This window comes from Carica papaya, chromosome 1, assembly GCF_054855325.1.
Source record: "Carica papaya isolate Zhongbai chromosome 1, ASM5485532v1, whole genome shotgun sequence".
Classification (NCBI taxonomy): domain Eukaryota; kingdom Viridiplantae; phylum Streptophyta; class Magnoliopsida; order Brassicales; family Caricaceae; genus Carica; species Carica papaya.
The window spans coordinates 25241120-25261345 of NC_142309.1; the positions used below are offsets into that span (position 1 = coordinate 25241120).

General features: G+C 32.4%; 1 protein-coding gene across 1 annotated transcript; it reads right to left on the minus strand.

Moving 5' to 3' along the window:
* Nucleotides 1–16638: 16638 nt before the first annotated feature.
* Nucleotides 16639–19484, minus strand: LOC110816732 (uncharacterized). The gene is made up of 3 exons (XM_022045045.2): nt 18207–19484; nt 17118–17346; nt 16639–17026 (listed from the first exon to the last, which is right to left on the minus strand). Exons 1-3 carry the CDS (start codon nt 19127–19129, stop codon nt 16862–16864), a joined length of 1317 nt encoding a protein of 438 aa, XP_021900737.2. The 5' UTR covers nt 19130–19484; the 3' UTR covers nt 16639–16861.
* Nucleotides 19485–20226: the final 742 nt, after the last annotated feature.

Sequence of the window (20226 nt, forward strand, 5' to 3'; positions counted from 1 at the left end):
ACTCTTTAATACCTATGCCTCTTTTGTATATTTGCATTACAAGTATTGAAGGCTGGGTATTCAACGAAATTTTGCAGTTTGCTATCTCAGCCATTATATGGTGTGCGAATCTTTTTGCATTGTGTTATTCTGATTTTTTTTTTTTTTTATCAATTTATCGTTATTTTGTATCATTAACATGGAATTGTTCGTCAAATCCTATCTATTTATCTCTCCTTTTCTCTTTTTCTTTTCCTCTCCGATGTTGTTGACCTCAAGTCTCTCTACATCTCAAGAACAATATCTGTTTTGGTTTTTTGTTGTGCTCTTATTACTCCTTGTTTTCTCTTTGCCATTGCTTGTTTTATTTTGATCCCTTTTCATGTATTTTGTTGATCGGAAACACAGATTCGTGAGTCTTGAATATCTCTTTTTCTTTTCAAATTTATCATTGTCTCGTTTCTAACATATCTATCAATCTTTTTGTGTTTCTCTTTTTCTGTTTGATGTCGTCAACTTCAGGTCGCTTCACATCACCATAAAAGATTTTTATTCGATTCTTTCATACATTTTTACTACTCCTTGCTTTCTCTTCTCTTGCGTTGATTGTTTTATTTTGATTCGTTTCATATATTTTCTTGATTCATTTTTTTTAAATAAAAAGTGCTAATATATTTTCTTGATTCATACCACGTGTGTGAATCTTAAATCTTTATTTTTCTTTTCAAATGTACCTCTGTTCTTTTATTTTGTGTCATTGAGATGGAATTGTTCACTGAGTCCTAACGTCTTTAGTTCCAAAAATCCTCTTAAATATGTTTTTATTTCCCACAACATTCACTTGAATTTTGTGAACTAGATCTAACGTCTAATATGTTGCTGTAACTACTCTCGCTTTGTCTTTCATGTGTTGGCTATTTTATTTTGATTCGTTTCATATATTTTCTTGATCAAGTCTGCATGTTCATATTCTTGTTTTTTTCTTTTACATATTCTCTCTTTAAAATTAAAACATCAAATAGGCATTCTATCGGAATTTAAGGTTAAGACTTCAAATTTCTAGAGTTAAGCCAGATGAAAATCTTTCTCTTACTTTTTTGTGTTTGCTGTCATGTATTTTTCCTTTATATTTTTATGTCATATTCCCTGCTTGTACCCATACCACGTTTTGCAGGTACCATGTTTTTGGTAAACCATGGTTTGAATTATCCTGTTAGTTATTACATTTTAGTTTTTAACTGTTGTATTTGAATTGCACACAACAATATTGATTTTCAGTATATAGCTATTAATTGATTGTGTAGTCCCTAGAAATATTTGATATATGATTTAAGAATGATAGAGAAGGACTTGATTTCTGAATATTCAAGTTGAATTTATCTCATCGGTTGCTATGTGGGATTCTGTTGGATAGCTGTCCCTATTGGTCTTATTGATTAGTGGTTATCTTCTAGAAGATACATATTTTACTTGGCCTACGAATGACAGGTTCTTGGATAATTCCTTGATATTATTTGTTGATATATCGTGTTATTGTGCATCAACTAGTGACTATACTACATATATGTGAAACCCATTTATTTGACTATATTAAGCCTGCGAAAAAACAAATTAACATTATCAATAGATTTAGAGTTACTGATATGAGGAAGATTCGGTATTATTAAGTGACATTTTGTTGAAACATATTAATGCTCTTCCTAGAGTTGCTGCCACTACTATTCAATTCTTTCTGCATTTATAAGCTCATTTATATATGTAGAATTACAATAGTAAAAATATTATGAATGCATAGTAGAGTAATTTACTGATCAAATATAATAGTATCTTATCTTATTCATGTCTTAATATTTTATCCTATAAATATATGTCTAACAAGTGCATGCTCGCTCTTTCTATAGGTGCTTGTTTGTATGAGGAAAACAAGTTTAGGAAGTATTAGGATCTGAACAAATCAAGTTAAGAAAGACTTTAATCTCAAAATCATCATGAGAAAGGTAGTATGGTTTTAAATCAGGACTTCCCCAAACTTTTCCTTTCGCGACCCCTTTTGAAGTATGCTTAATTATGCTCTAATGGAGTCAGCTGCTGTATTGGACAGATGACAATTGCTTCTCTCCGTTAGGACAGTTTAATTATTCCTTATTTTCTGTATTGTGTTGTTTTTAGACATCTTGTTCTATTGCATATAATGGAGCATCTTGCAATGAAAGATTGTTTTTAGGCAAGTTGAAGGATAAGAGATAAGTGGTGAGTTAATATTACGAAGTCAAGAATAATTTAAACAGGGAGGAGTTGAAAAGATTTTAGATTTTGATTGATGTATCAGACCTTTGCATCCTAGTAGCAGATGCTTGGCTGGTCAAAAAGTCTGTTAAAGCTTGCACTTTCACGGAAAAATTCGAAATTAAATTGATGTACTTCTTAGAGTTTGGTGGTGAGTACTATGACTGTCATCCTAGTCTACACTGATAGCAAATTAGTTATAGTGTTTACATTTCATTGATATGATGTTTGGGAAGATTTATTTTTTTCATTGCATTGGTTTTTTATGGGGGCATTCTTCACTTGTTTTTGTAGATTTTTAGGATCCATGTTTGTTGTATATTTTGAGTAAATCCATTGGTCTAAGCACAATGTAACAATGTTGAAGCCTCTATTTATATAGCTCTTCCTAGATCCTATACTTCTCTGTTGCAACAAAGAAAACCAAATCCATTGCTCCAGCTAAATCCCTCTGAGCCTCTGAGATCTTTTCTTAGAGATCCGATAACTTAATATCTTGTTGATAATTCCTCTATTGAAACCCTCTCATCACTAGATCAAATCTTACTCTTTGTTTCTTCTTTCCATGCAACATTTTTTACTAAAGAGCTTCTATTTTGTTTTTGCTTGCTGATTTTCAAGCATGTGAACGGTGGATTTAGTTTTAAACGTTCTATCCAAGAAAAGAAATAGAAAAGCACATAAGAAAAATAAGGTTTGACTCTTTTGCTTGTAAATCATGGTTACATAAGATAAACGCAGCAACTAATACCAAGTCTTACAATACTACAACTTTTGTTTTACATGCCTAACAGATTTCTTTGGTTAGATTGATGTACATTTCCAATAAACATGTTGTGGACTTTATCTTGGGACAAATACATGTGGCAATTCGAGTAGTTAGGCAGGTTCACTGCAACCGCTTTGGCAATGAAGTTGCTTGGCGGTTCATGTATTAGATTATGCTTGTCCTCTTGGACTTACTGATATTTACTTGAAGGTGGTCTATTAAACTGAAGCACATATTTATACTAGTAAGCCTTAGCTTCACCAAAATGAAGTGGAGATCGGGATGAGCTTTTGTCAAAACTAATTTGTTCTAACCAGAATTGAAAAAGTGCATTCTAAACTTTATAAAAACTAGTAGAATTTTTATCCTCTTATTGAGTCAAAGTATGGATTTTCAAATGAATTTCACTTATGTTGTCTTGTTTAATTTTGTATGGATTTTTGTGTACAAACAAGGTATTGCCAAAAATCAGAACTGTTGGTGAAGAAAATTGAGAGAAAAATATTCTTTTTCTTCTGATGATTGATTTACACATATATATATACAAGTTTACTACTTCTAATAACCTAACAAATTGTGGAGAAAATCTAACAAAATTCTGTTGGAACAAATTTGTTGGTAATTTCATTCATTTACAGCACCTAACAGCTGTAACTAACCATTTTTAATCCTAATTTATTTTTCTAATTATTTTATTTGTTACACTTCCTCTCAATCTAATTTACGTATATATTGAGTAAATTTAGATTAAATATTACGTCATTAAAGGTTCTCTTGGAAAGAGTTTTAGTTAGAATATCTGCGATCTTTTAATTGGTTGGAATATGCATTAGAGTTAAAGTCCCATCTTTTAATTTTTCTCTAATGAAATGATAATCAATCTCTACATGTTTGGTTCTATCGTGATGTACTAGATTTTTGGCCATACTAATTGTTGATTGGTTGTCGCACCATACTTTTATAGGCATATTGTTGAGGATTTTTAATCATTCAAGTATTCTCTTCAACCATACACCTTCACAAATACCATGAGCAAGCGCTCTAAATTCAGATTCTGCATTGCTGCGAGACACAACAAACTGTTTCTTGCTTCTCCAAGTAACAATGTTACCCCAAATATAGGTGCAACATCCTGATGTAGATCTTCTGTCATTTGTAGAACTTGCCCAATCTGCATCCGTGTAAATTTCAACACCAATTCTGTCTGTCTTCTGAAAGAATAAACATTGTTCTGGAGTTTTCTTGAGATACCTTAAAATTCGATACACAGCACTCATGTGATATTCAGTTGGCTGATGCATGAACTGACTTAGTGTACTTACTACAAAATTAATGTCTGGTCTTGTGTGAGCCAAGTAAATAAGTTTCCCAACAAGTCTTTTGTACCTCTCTTTGTTAACCATTTTATCACTGATTCTGGATCCAAGTTTGATGACTGAGTCCATAGGGGTGTCAGCAGGTTTGCTTCCTAGCATCCCAGTCTCTTTTAGGAGATTCAAAGTGTACTTTCATTGTGAAACTGAAATTCTCTTTTTTGATCTAGCCACTTCCATACCCATTAAGTACTTTAGTATTCCAAGATTTTTTATTTTAAATTCCTTGGTCATGAATTCTTTTAGTTTATGAATCTCCTCAAGGTGCTCTCCTGTAAGAATGATATTATCAACATAGACAATCAAAATAGCTTTCTTACCTGATAATGCAATGTTTGACGAACAATGTATGGTCGGATTGATATTGTTCATATTTTTTATGTTTTACAGCTCTTGTAAATCTGTCAAACCATGTCCTCGGAGATTGTTTTAGGCCATAGAGTGATTTTTTCAATTTATATACTTTCTGAGAGTTGTCAGTTAATTTGAACCTTGGTGGTATATTCATATACACCTTTTCTTCCAAATCACTATTAAGGAATGCATTCTTTACATCGAATTGACACAGTGGCCAGTCAATGTTAGATGCAAGTGAGAGGAGTACTCGAATATTATTGTGCTTGGAAACTGGTGCAAACGTCTCCTAATAATTTATGCCATATGATTGTGTATAGCGTTTGGCTACCAGGCGGGCCTTAAGCTTGTTCACACTTCCATCTGGATTATATTTGGTTGTAAAAATCCATTTGCATCCCACTTGACGCTTTCCTGGAGGAAGATCAGTTAGTTCCCATGTCTCATTCTTTTCAAGTGTCCTGATCTCATCTAGGATAGCTAACTTCCATTCTGGAATTTTCAAGGCCTCATGTATTGTTCTGGGTTCAGGTGAGCTGTTGTCTAACCTGAACACAAAAGCATGATGTTCCGATAATAATTTGTCCAATGAAACATAATCCTGTATAAAATGTTTGGTGCATGTTCGAGTACTCTTCTTCAAAGCAATAGGAATATCAGAATCAACGGAATCAAGAGTTGGTACAGAGATTACGTTAGCTGGATTAGTGGTGGATTCATGCCATTGCTTGGATGATTCGAGTGTTTTTCCTTTGTTTCTTCTTGTATAGACACATAGCTCACTCATTGCAGGTAATGTGCTTTCTGTAACAAGTTTTGGTTCTGATTTATTTTGTGAGGTTTCGGGTTCAATCTCCAAAGAAGATTTGTCTGGTGATGGATTTTTTGGGTAGAGAGGTGGTACACTCATATCCTACAACTGATATTTCTGAGTGAATGTCTCCCCCTGAATATCAGTGGTGGGATAAAACGGTTGATTCTTAAAAAATGTGACGTCCATGGTATTATAAAATCGGTAGGTTTTCGGAACTAGACATTTGTATTCTTTTTTATTTGTTGAGTACCCAACGAAAATATACTTTATTGCTCTTTGGTTTAATTTTCCATAAAAATGTTTATGAATGTGGATATATGCTAAACAACCAAAGATTTTAAGTGGCAAAGTGTTTAAGATGTGAGAATTATGAAAGATTTTTAAGAGGATAGTGTATGGTGATTGAAATTATAGGATACGGGAGGGCATCCGATTAATCAAATAGGTAGCTGAAAGGACAACCTCTCCCCAAAGATATTTTGGTACATGTGTGGTGAACATGAGAGATCTAGCAACCTCAAGGATATGTCTGTTTTTTCCTTTTGGCTATGTTGTTTTGCTGTGGAGTATGAACACAAGAAGTTTGATGAATAATGTCATGTTCAATAAAGTATTTTTCAAGAGTATTTTCAAAATATTCACAAGTATTGTTGGATTTCAATACTTGGATTGTAGCATGAAATTGGGTTCGAATCATTGTATGGAATTTTTTAAATAGGGACCTCACTTCAAATTTTTCCTTCATGAGAAATACCCAAGTAATTCTTGTAGGGTCATCAATAAAAGATACAAACCACGCAGTTTCAGAAACGTTGGAAACTCTGGAAGGGCCCCAAACATCACTATGAACTAATACAAATGGTTTAGACGGTTTATATCGTAGACTATGGAATGAACTTCGAGTATGTTTAGAAAATTAGTAAACTTCACACTGTAATGAAACTGGATCTTTTCTTTTTAATAGTAGTGGGAACATCTTTTTCAAGTACATAAAGTTTGGATGTCCTAGTTTATAGTGCTACAATATAATATCATGATCATTATTTTTGGAAATAGGAATAGAGTTTTCACATACTGCATTGTGAGCTTGCCTTTTATAAGTGTTGACTTAAAGCAAATATAATTCCGAGCTCATCCTAGCACTACCAATCGTTCTCTCCGAGTCAAAATCCTGAAAATTACACATATTAGAAACAAATTTCGCAGTACATTTCAAATCTTCGGATAGCTTGCTAACAGACAATAAATTACAATCCAAATTTGGAGATAAATTTACAAAGCCTATTCCTACCACTTTTGAGAGAGAACCATCTGCAATTCTAATTGAAATATTTTATTGACATCTTCTGTAATTTTGAAACATTGAGAAATCGCCAATCATATGATCAGATGCTCTAGAATCTATCACCCACACGTGTCCTTTTTCTAAAAGAACAGATAAATCATGAATATTACTTTTGTATGCCACAGAGGCACTGACTGGGTGAAATTTTTTGAACAAGATTTGTTGGAGGGCTTCCAATTGTTCAGGGATAAATGGGTCTTTTCCCATCTCATCATAAATTATTTCCTCAGCCATCATGTGATTTCCTTGAAGCTTGCTGGAGGTCTCTGCTTTCGACATTTTTCACTCACCCAAAGGTGATTTCTAGTCACTTGGCTTGCCGTGAAGCTTCCAGCAACGTCCCCGAGTGTGCCCTAGCTTCTGACAGTGGTCACACCCGGGCCTTGTCTTCTTCGTTCGACTGTCAATCGCTCGGGTTGTAAGAGCTGAAGGATTTTCAATTGAGTGAGGTTGGTCATTCTCTCCTATCATGATCTTTCGACGACTCTCCTAGCGTCGAAACTCAGAAAACACTTCTTGAAGACTCGACAAAGGTTTGGTGCTCAGAACATGTTCCCCAATTGCGTCGAGATTTTTGTTTAACCCTAGCAAAAATTTGAAGACTCGCTTTTCTTCCACAAAGGCTTTAAAGTTTTTCGCGTTCTTGGGGCAATTCCAGTGACGCTCCTTGAAGGCGTCCATCTGCTACCAATTTTGACTAAGGATACTATAATACTGGGTGACACTGAGTTCTCCTTGCTGAAGGTCATGAAGAGTTGACTCGATTTTGAATATTGCAAAAGTATTTTGCTTGCTGGAGTAGAGTTCCTATGCTGCCTTCCAGATTTCGTGAGCGGTTTTGTAGAGAAGGAAATTCTCTCCGATTTCAGGAGTCATTGAGGTAATGAGCCAGGACATGACCACACTGTCTTCGATCTCCTAGGTTTGTGCATTTGCATCGGACGCTTGAGAGGCATGAGCTCACCAGTGAGGTGCCCATAATGTCTCCTTCCGCGGATGAAGAGACGAAAAAACGACGACCATTGAAGGAAGTTGCTGCCATCGAGTTTATGTCCTGTGATACAGGATGATGGTAGTTTACTCACAGCTATAGTTGTTGCTGTGTGATGATAAAAACCAGAGGAAACTTCTGGTGGAGATGATGAAAGCTCATCCGAGGCCATTTCTGATTACAACTCAGTAGGGTTTGATTTATTCTTGGATCAGGTATGACTCTAATACCATGAAGAAAATTGAGAGAAAAATATTCTTCATCTGATGATGAATGATTTACACATATATATACAAGTATACTACTCCTAACAAACTAACAAATTCTAGAAAAAATCTAACAAAATTTTGTTTCCAATAAGGAATTTGTTGGTGATTCCCTCCATTTACAGCACATAACAGTTGTAAATAACCATTTTTAATATTAATTTATTTTTCTAATTATTTTATTTTCTACAATTGTCAGAACAGTTTGCTAAAAATAAAGTAGAACATTTTTCGAAAACACCAAAAAATGAATTCCTATTTTGTCAAAATTTGAATTTATCATTTAGTTCATTTTGAATCATTAACATGAAATTGTTAGTTGAATGTTAACGTATCTATCTCCTCTTTCTCTTTCTCTTTTCAACTTTAATGGTATCAACTTTGAGTTTCTTCACATCTCAAAAAAAGTAGTTGATATTTGTTCTTCTATATGCTGTTAAAGTAGGTATTTGAATATTTTTCTTTTCTTTTTAAATTCATCATTATTTTGCTTTAATTGAGATAGAATTATTCGTTGAATCCTAAACGTATCTATGTCCATTTTTTCCTTTTCTCTTTTCCACTATGATGTCATCAACTTCAAGTTTTTCCTCATCTTAAGAAGATCATTTTGGTTGATCCATGAATTGGAGAAAAGCTGTTTTAATTGCCACCTACCTTATCAACCGATCATCATCTCGGGTTATGGAAGTTCTTGCCTCATTTTCTCGTGAGGTATGAGTTTTCAATAACCTTATTTTTCAAGTCTTTGGTTGTGTTGCCTAAAAGAGGGAAACTTGATTCTAAAGCTATTCAGTGTGTTTTTGTTGGATACTCACCCATTCAGAAACGATACAAATGTTATTATTCTACAACTAAAAAATTCTTTGTATTGCCTAATGTAACATTTGTTAAGACATAATCTTCTTTGATAAACCTTATCTTTGAGGGGAGACTATTATGTTGGAAAATAAGAAGGATCTATCCTTTCTTGACCCCTTTTTTGATCTTTCCTTAATGATACACCTATAAAGATACCACCTCTACAATGACTATCCAAACAAAAATCCAATGCCTACAAAGTGAACCTAAATCCTTAAAATGAGCTTAAACTTTAGCCCAAGTTAGACCCATGATTCTCCAAAGTGTATTCAGTAAGGAAGAACCTAGATTCGGTCCAAAACAAGTTTAAAAATTTGAATCTTGTGCTGGAAATGAAGTAAGCTTTGAAAACCCTGTTTGTTATGATATTATCGTTGCTATTGTTCTATAAAGAGAACGAGAAAATGCATTAAACATCTCATTCAGTAAGGAAGAACCTAGATTCGGTCCAAAACAAGTTGAAGAATCTGAATCTAGTCTGGAAATGAAGTAAGCTTGGAGAACCCTATTTGTTATGATATTATGATCGCTATTGCACTTAGAAAGGGAACGAGAAAACGCATTAAACATCTCTTCTATCCTATTGAATTTTCTATCCCTTAAAAAATATTCTCTTATCTCACTAAAATTTTTTTATGAGAGTCTGAATTAGTATTTGTTCCTAGAACACTATTTGAGTTTAAATACAAGCTTGATGGAATGATAGAAAGGCACAAGGCAAGTTGATGGCAAAGGATTGACTGTCAATAAGTATTACTCATTGCAAAGATGAACACGGTATGTATCATACTATATTTAGCTATTAACTTCAATTGGCAATTGCAGTAGTTTAATGTGAAGAATATCTCCTTATGCTAGGAATCAAAGAAGAAATTTACATGAAGATTCCTTCTGAATTTACAAAGGAGTTGGGAACAAAGAGTATGCAAATTAACAAAAATACTGTATGAGCTTAAGTAGTCTCTTCGGATTGGAATACAAACAGAGTCAAAGAGACTATACCTTATTTATTAAGTACTCAAGTCAAGATGAGTCATTGTCCTCTTAGTATATGTAGATGACATAATTTTTATAGAGATAAACGTGAAAATATTTTCTCATAATAGAAGTGACATACTCAAGGTGAGAAATATTCATCTCCCAATAAAAATGTGTCGCATATCTATTAAAGAAAATTAATAAAATAGCATGCAAGTCGACTAGCATACCCATTAGTCCCAATCACAATCCACTATGATAATACGATAGCAATTAATATCAATTACAATTTAGTACAATAGTAACAAAGGAATTAGGAACAAAAAGAGTATGCAAATTAAAAAAGGCATTGTATGGGCTTCAATAGTCTCTTCGAATATAGTTTAGTAGATTTGTAAAGATAATTGGATTACAAAGAGAGTCAGAGAGACTATACCTTATTCATGAAGCACTCAAGTCAAGGTGAGTCATTGCTTTCCTGGTATATGTAGATGACATAATTTTTACAGAGATGAAGATGAAAATATTTTCTCAGAATAGAAGTGGCATGCTCAATGTGAGAAATATTCATTTCCTAATAAAAATGTCACAAATCTGTTAAAGAAAATTAATAAATTAGTATGCAAATCGACTAGCATAGTAAATACTTTTGATAGGAAATTTACTTTTGTATATTGTATTTTTTTTGAAAAGTATCTAATAATTTGATGAAGTAATAAACAGAATATTGCATTTCGGTTTAGTTCAAAATTAGAGTTCAGAGTTATGGCCCTAGAGGTTTATAAGCTTCTATGGTTGAAGATATTTTAGAAGGGAATAGATTTATAATTAGTATCAATCAAAATCTAGTACAATAATAACGTAATAAAGCACTTTTGGGTATTGTACCTTTCTTGAAGATTATCTAATAACTTGATAAAATAATAAACAGAATATGGTAGTTCAATTTAATGCAAAATCAAAGTTCATCGTTATGGCCCGAGAGGTTTATGAGCTTCTATGGTTGAAGATAATTTTAGAAGGGAATAGATTTATAAGATATTACAATAATAAGATAGCAATTAGTATCAATCACAATTTTATACAATAGTAATAGAATAAAGCACATTTAAATAGATAGGTATTTTATCAAATAAAAATTAAATAGTGGGTTAATATTACTCTATATATGTCAACAACTTCACAACTTGTCGATGTTTTGACTTAGGATTAAGCAATTATATATTTTAGACTATTATTGTTAAGATGGGAATAAATAATGTTTATTCACAAACTTTAGAGAGAGTGTTACGAAGTGCAAATTAGGGCTCCAGTAGGGTAAGGGGTATATTGATACTATATCTGTAATCTTTGTAATTAATATTTTTTTTCTTTTATTATTATTATTCATTTGTATATACAAAGTCTTAATATTTAATGAAAATATATATCAGTTTATTCTTCCACAGTTTTGTCATAATTCATACTAAATGCACTGTCTCTTGCTTGGATTTGCCAAAGAATTGATGTGCATGTCTGTAGGGTTGACTATTTTTATTTGTAAATTACCTACTCTCTGTGTATGTTTATGCATTACATCCTGCTATTAACTTGCGCAGGCGGAACGTGGTTAAATTGTATGTTATACTAAAACCACTAAAATAAAAAATCATACTGTAAAGATATTTATTTCTAATCTGGAATTTGTATTTCATTGTTTTTAAGAGAAACAGCAAAGTTAGTCCAAGGAATTTTATCAAGTTGCTGTTTGTTGTGAGAAGATCAAAAGAAAAGGAGAATAACGTGACATGGTCAATTTATCATAAAGAAAAAAAAAATGACTTGATATTTTTAAATCTTTCAGTGTAATGTGATAAAAAATAAAAATAAAAATTAAACTGAGGGAATTATAAAACACATATAAAAACAAAAATATATAAATAAATAAAAGAAGCTGTACTTATTCATAAATGTAAATTAATAACTATTGTAATTAGAATTTTTTACAATTTTTTATTTAAATTGATATAGCTGCTAATATAAAAAATAAAGTAATGTATGTTTTCTCTATGTTCTTTTTAATGTAGTTTTGTGGTATTCTTCTCTCTTAATTCAATTGTTGCAAGATACTTATTTCCATATATCAGATGCGTGCAACGCATAAGAATATGTACACATGAAATACAAAATAAATACGTGCATATTACACACACACATATATATACAGAGTTAGAGAATGGTTAAATGATAATATGATTAATTTGCATGCACGGAGATAATTGCTATATTGTTTCAATGCAAGGAAAAAAATTATTCTCACCAAAAACTTAATTACTTAAAATTCACATTAACAAGTACTGTTTATATATATATATATATAAAATTAAATCACCAAATAGATTATAGTTTAGGGGCATAATAATTGCCATCATAATTCAATTCCTAGGGAAATTAAATGGGTTTAGGAGAATAACATGACATCATCAATTGATTATTTTTTAATCTTTCGTTATTGATTTGTTAAACCGAGAAAAGACAAAAATTATATGAATATATAAATAAAAAGAAAATAAGGTTTAATTATTTATAAATGCAAATTAATAACTATAATTAACTGTAACCATCAAAGTAGTTCACCTACGTAAATTAGTTGTATTTCTTAATTAATGTTAAACCGACCCCCCACCACACTTCTCGTTCACAAACTTAATGCTCAATGATTATGTAGCTGACTGCTCCAAATTATTTATTTATCATTCAATTTGCAATTTGAAAATATTAATTTATTAATATATTATTGCTACGAACATAAAATATATATATATTTTTACTCGTGTATACCTACCTTATTTATATTTTTCAGAAAAATAAAAAAGAATAATATAACATATATATATATATATATATAATCATGTTTCTTCGCGGGAGAAACTAAAAGAAGCTTCTATTATTGAAAACGTAATGAGTGATAATCCTATCCAACCTCATAAATATTGTTGATTCATTCAATCATCTTTATTGACTTTGATTCATTCAATCAGACGGTTGTGGATTAAATTTTGTAATTGACTCCCTTATCCCTACTTCAATTTCATTAAAGCCTGTCTGTGTTAAAGAGTTCAAAGGTCTGGGGTTCACAATACCAGCGAAGAACAAGTCATTGCAGAGCATGTGAGCTTCACATAATATAAATTTTCTATATTTTTAAATCTAAAATAATGTCACAGTTTTAAGTAGATAACTCATTTAATTAATTATATAATTCATTTTAACAAAAGCCATTAATTACATTTAATTTAAAAACGTAAAAATAATTACAAAAATATTAAAAAATACCCAACGCGTACTAAAGTATACATTAACATTATATTATCAATTCTATAATGCTGATTACTTCCAAAATGTATTTCTTAGTCAAAACTAATTTTAAAATCAAAGATTCCCTTTTTTTTTTAATAATAATCCTGATTATTTAGAGAATTAATTGATGTTTAGTTTGTAATTAAAATTAAGTGGGTTTTTGAGGTTGCAGAAAGTCAAAACAGAGATTTGCGATGACGTCGTAACCTGGGAATTAAAAAGAGACTTGTCAATTGTGTGGATGGATTTTCATAAACTAAAAATCAAACAGTAATTCATCAAGTCGTTAGAAAGTCAACAAAGGAGACTGGATTGGGTGACTAAACTACCCATAAAAAAAAAAAGTAATAAGTACATAAAAACACTTACATAATAAGTATTGTCATGTATATACAAACATTAGTTCGTGCATGATTTTTGAATATTTAATATATAGTTTTTATTATTTAATTTTATCGTTATAATATATTAATAAGTTACATTAATGTAAAAATGGGTATGATGGTTGATTACGTTAGAAGCAACTGCAAAAGATAGAAGCTGAATATTTGTAAGAGTTGCCATAATTGGATGCCTTGCACCGTATGTATGTATATTGTGTATGGTATGGTAAGGTAATAATGTACTTTTTAATAAAATATTAAAATTAACATTATTATATCTTTATTTTTTTGGCAACCTGTCTATTTTTTATGCGTCATAATGTTTTTGGACCAATCCATTTTTGTCACGCATTAAGTTATATACATATTTTAGTTTTGGACGCATCTTCTCCATTAATTACCTCTCCATTTTATAATCCTATTTATACAACAAACAAGGCCCGAGATTTGCAGTATCCTACACCTATTCTAGCTTCTACATATTAGCTATGCCTTGCATAGGCCCCTATATATATATATATTTATACACAATACTCTTTTAAACCATTTATGCTTCTTAATTTATGGGTGAGCAAATCTAACATTAGTCTATATAAAATTGATTTTAGAATGAGATAATCCATAAAAAATATATATATATAATATTTTAAAAAATTTTGAAATTCACCCTTTCATTATTTTTTTTTGTTTTAAATATATTTTGAATTTTTAAATTTTTTGATAAATTTTTATTATTAATAATATATTTAATACTGTTAAATATATATTTATTTAACAAATTACGTATTAAAAATTAAATTTTAAAAATATTAACAGTATTTATGATACTGTAAATAATATATTAGTAATGATATAATCAATTATATAATAATATTTTTAAAACTTGATAAATGATGTTAGATACAATGTTAGTAATAATGATATATTCGAACAAAATATAAAATAATATGCTGTATTTGAAATTAAAAATAATTTTGAATTTTTATAATATATTATCCCATTTCAGAATTCTATTTTAATTTTCAGATATACTTAGAATTATGTTTAAAATTTTACTTGAATTTAAGTAGTTTTAATGAGATTATATGTGCTTTTAGATAAATAATTAATTGAATTTAAGTGGTTTAATGGGATTATAAATGCTTATAGATGCAGAAACGTCTACCTGCTGACTTGGAATAAGATTAGGATAAAATCAAATCTCTATATTTATAAATTATATTGTTTTAAATAATAATTTATTTTTATATTAAATAGTTAAATTAAAAATTAATTTTCTATCTTATAGTCTTTTTTTTTTGTTTATTTTGAAGCAACAAAAAAAAAACTTTTTAAAAAATTAAATTGGAAAACACTCATAATTGTCTGCATATCTTTACATAAATCTAATTAATTATATAAATGTAATATATTAGGCATTAACTTTTGAGACGTCACGTTTACTGTATATTTGTATATAGTATATGTTTGTCGTGCTTAATATTACATAGTCTCTGTGTGTGTGTATATATATATACATACAAAAAGAATTAATATATAAAAATTATTAGAAAATAAACAAGGCAGGATTGTTATAATTACAATTATTATTATTTTGTTTAGGAAATTTAATTAATTAAAAAATAAGAAGAAAGAATAAATAAATAAATAAAAAATACAGTATTGGATTGAGGACACACGGAAGGGGACAAAGACAGCGGGAGATGCAACACCATAATGAATAATGAATAATGAATGAATACGCGACCCAGACATGCCTCTTCCTCTGTCTTTATAATATTCTTCCACATTATAAAAACCCACTTCGTATATATATCCATCAATTTATTTTTAAATTTAATTCTTTTTTCAAAAAATTATATATTTTGAAATAATTATAGTAGAAATCATATAATAACATCTATATTTATAGCCTTGAGGGGGGATACTTTTTTTACCACTGACATATATGTGTGTGTGTATATATATATATATAATGGGAGGAACATGCTACAAGACATTACATGCACAAACGAGAACACCCTTCATAATGATCTTTCCAGTCTCCATCTCTTCCAAGAAATATATATATATATATATATATATAATTGATATTGTCTCCCATCTGAATTATTAAATGAAATTAGACTTCCACGTTGCGAATCAAACAAAGGATTAATTTGTATAACTTGCACATAACCCAAAGAAATACTAGTTTCTTTCTTGGACACCAACTTTTTCTGAATTGCATGTGGAGTGGTTACAAGTCTAAAGCTACATGTATACATATACATATACATATACATATACATATACATACACATATATGTGAGATTTGAATCTGGGTCCTTGCTCATTTCATCCCCAAAAAAGAAATTAATTTTTGTTTAAAAAAAGATGGATGAGAACAGAATCTGTGGATCCTACACGAAAAAGAATAAAATGGTTTTTCTCACCAACATACCACTTCCTCATGTGCTTCAATGCCAACGTTATCCAACGTGAACAAGAGCCTTCCTCACATGCTCCCTCTTGCTTTCTTCTTCTTCTTAATTAATCACAATTACCAAATTAATTTATGAATCTTACTTTGGATCTAACCACTTCTAATCTCTTCACATCTTTTTCTTAAAATATATATATATGAATTCAGGAAATTCTGTGGTATGGACATGGATGGATGTTCTTTGCTGGAGACAAGCTTCGACATCTACATACCTGAATCAAGAAAGATGAGATACCAATTTTCTTACCATACTATTAGCAAATTTTATCTCTGAATTTGTCAGAGCTGCAGATAGTTTAATAGGGACGTGAAATTTCATTCGAGTTTTTCCTCTTTGATTTGATTTGATTCGATTTCGTGATGTCAGTCTTCTTTACTATGTCTTTCAAATAAGGATTTCATGTACCACACAGTATAACCAATCTGAAAACTCACCTTGCATTGATATATATCTGAGTTTTCTCTCTTTTTTTTTCTTTTTTTTTTTTTTACTTATGTACAAGTTACAGTATGTGATCAAAGGGAATCTCAAAGACTTTCTTCTTCAACCTCCGGTGAGCTTTTTGCTCACCAGGGTGACTCACTTCTTTCCAAATTACTTAAATTTACACTTCAAACCAAAACCTAATTCCTCACTCTTACACCTCTCCATCACAAAATTTACCATCCATCTGGTTCTGAACAGCTTTTACTGCAGCAACTCTTGCCGCTGTCGCGGCCCTATTTGCACCCATCACTGCCTTGCTAACCTGCTCCTCGACTCCTGGTAGATTGATGGCATTCTCTGCAGTTCTCCTAGCAGCCTGCATTTCGAATCCACTTAACCTAAATAAGGGTACAATTCGGATATGCCCAAATAATGTCGGTACAGATACAGAACCACATAGACTTTACCTGAACTGCTCGAAGGACTGCATCGGTGAGAGGAGGTAGATGGGTTTTGAGGCTGCCTGCATCCCATTCACCGCATCTCGCCTCACCATTGCGGAATGTATACATGCCGAATCCTTGCTTACGACCCTCATGCCACGAGCCCTCATAAGAGTGACCATTAGCAAAGTGATAGACACCAAACCCATGGATCTTGTCCCCAAAATACTCTCCAGCATATCTATCTCCATTTCTACCCCAAAAGAAAAATCAAACTTAAACATCAATTATTAGGTTCCTTTATGAAGGAACAATTTTTTTTACCTAACCCAAAAACTATTATATTATACACACCGCCTGTGTCCTAATTCAAAAGATAAAGGAAGAATGTGTGAAGTAAAGCAGGAATCAAATAGATAAAATAATGAAAGTATTCATCAGATACGACCATAATGCAATAGAACTGATTGCACCTTATGAAATTCAAGAACCCATTTCTCATTATGTCTTTGAAATTAATGGAGGGAGGCCTGGCTTATTCATCACGAATTCTTGTAAAATTCAAGAAAAGCTGGATAAATTGAGTTTCAAGAAACCATTAACATAAAGCAAACCATAGAATTCTTATGTATAAATGAGTATTCCAGCGACTGATTTCAAAGAAACAACAATATTTATTATTGGATTAACAATGAACAGTTGAGAAATAGTAGATACCACTTCAAACAATCAATTAAATCAAACATTCAATCCAATAGAAAAGAAGATATTTTCGTCGACCAAAAAACTCCATAAAAACCACGATTTTTTAAAGAATACAAGAAGACTTGAAATAAGAAGCTGGCTAATCGCAGCTGGTTATCAACCAAGAACAACCCAAAAGCAGAATTCGATCATGTGGAGTAACAGGAGAAAACAAAAGACGGATAAGCCGAAAGTTCAAAGAAACCAAACAAAAGTTCCCGTCAGAAAATTCAGCTGTAGGTTACTAATCCCCATCAGCAAAAAACAGTAATTCACATAAGAAACCAATCAAATCACGAGATAACGCGTCAGAGTTCTAACTCCAAAGCAATGCGTAAAGAAAGAACATCGAACTTTAGAGAAATATACCTGAAATGGTAACATCCAAGTCCATGCTTAACACCACACTTGAATTCCCCAACATAGCAGCTCCCGTCAGCGCAAGTCTGCACACCAACTCCATGGCTCTGTCCATTGCACCACTCGCCAGCATAAGAATCCCCTGTGTAAAACCTATAAACTCCATACCCATGTCTCAATCCTTGCCTATACTGACCTCTATATCTACTACCTCTTGCCCAACTCTCTATTCCATAACCATCATACCTGCCATCTATCCAGTCTCCTTCATACCTCCCATTCACATAGTAATTGTAAACCCCACTCCCATTAGATTTCCCCTTGTGAAACTCTCCCTCGTAGAAATCCCCATTGCTATAAAACTCTACTCCTTCTCTCACTATTCTCTTTTCTTTCCTGGTTTTATGGGTTGGTTTCGATTCCCCGATGAACCATTGAACGGGTTTTGACTGTTTTTTCGAGGAAAACCCCAATCTTTTCGTGCTTTCTTCCCATAGTTGCTTGATCGTTGTCACGGTTTGATTAATCAGCTTCTTGTTCTTGGAAGCAAAGAAAAGGGTAACGGCAACGAAAATCAGGGCCAACAGGAGATTCTCTGATGTGGGTATCTCTTCTCTTCTCAAGTAAAAGAAGAAAAAGAAGAAAGAAAAGAAAGTGAAGAAGGAAAGCGAAGCCACGGCAAGAACCGGGTTGAACCGGGTCGATCCTGTACGGACGGTAGACCCAGACCTATTAGGGGGCTTCCTTTTCTGCTTCTCTTCTTTCTCTTCCAAGTTGTGCTCCTGTTGCTGTGGATATTGGTTTTGCTGTTTCATAAGGTCACACTCTGTGACGGAGGCGAGGCTGTGAATGGAGGATCGGACGGTGGAGGACGAACGGAGAAGGGAGGACTGTGTTCTCGTGAGCTTGGACTGGCTCTTCTGGCCGTCCATTTCTATTACAGAGAAGCGCTAAAGAGAGATTTGTGGGTCCCAACAACTCTCCACGCCGTCTGATCTTTTCACCTTAGTGGGCCCTCCTGTACCGCGAGATTCTAATCACCACTGTAGTTCTCGAGGCCGCCGGCGACATCTCAGGCGGCGCACTTTTACCGGCCACTACCACTGCCCAAGTTAGCACCTTCCCTTCAATAAAAAATCGGAAAGTGTCTCCCTTTCCTTCTCTCTGTTCTTCGGGCTTTTAGAGAGAGAAACTGAAAGTGAAAATTGAGTGATCTTAGAGAGAGAAAGACAGGGAGAGAGCCTCTGAGAGAGAGAGGGAGAGAGTAAATCTGGAGATTTGGACCGGGTTTTGATTATTTATGGTGTAATAGGCGAGGGAGTTAGATTCAATCTATACCGTAGGATGGAGATTGGACGGATTTATAGCCGTTGGATTCAATTTTGGTACTTCCAAGTCTTGACGGGAGGATTAAGATATGGTCGTCGGATCCAGATTCGTCCCTTTTTAGCTTTACTGTTGCAGCCGGCACGTGCCACCTTCATCTATTATATAACTCATAAACACGTTCATCACTGTCTTCTCTCTTTTATCTTTTTAAGAACCGTAAAATCACATCCGGAACTCGCTCTCACCACCGTTGATCTTGGTACCATCTCGGACAAAAAGAGTGGTCCACGTATTCAACGGTTTTGAGTGGGGTGTTCGATTTGTTGCATTGCAAATAACTTATACGGCACTAAATTACGTCAGGCCTTCTGGCAATCGTGAAAGCAAATGGGTAAAAAAGTCAAAGAATCGGACGGGTGGGATTCATGGGAGCGTGATTTTTTTCTTCACTGATTTGGATTGGAGGGGTTTTTGATGGGTCTCAAGTGGTGGATGGATTCTCAAAGGTAATTATCAGAAGACCGACGGTTGTGATGCGAGAAAGTGAGAAGACAGAACGAAAGAGATAAAATTAATTAATTGGAGATGGCGTAAATTTCAATAGTTTCAGGGATTAGTTACTAATTAGTCGGAATTAGTATTATTATTATTTTTTTAGATATATATAAAAATAATTTAACCATATCCTGTTGAATTATGC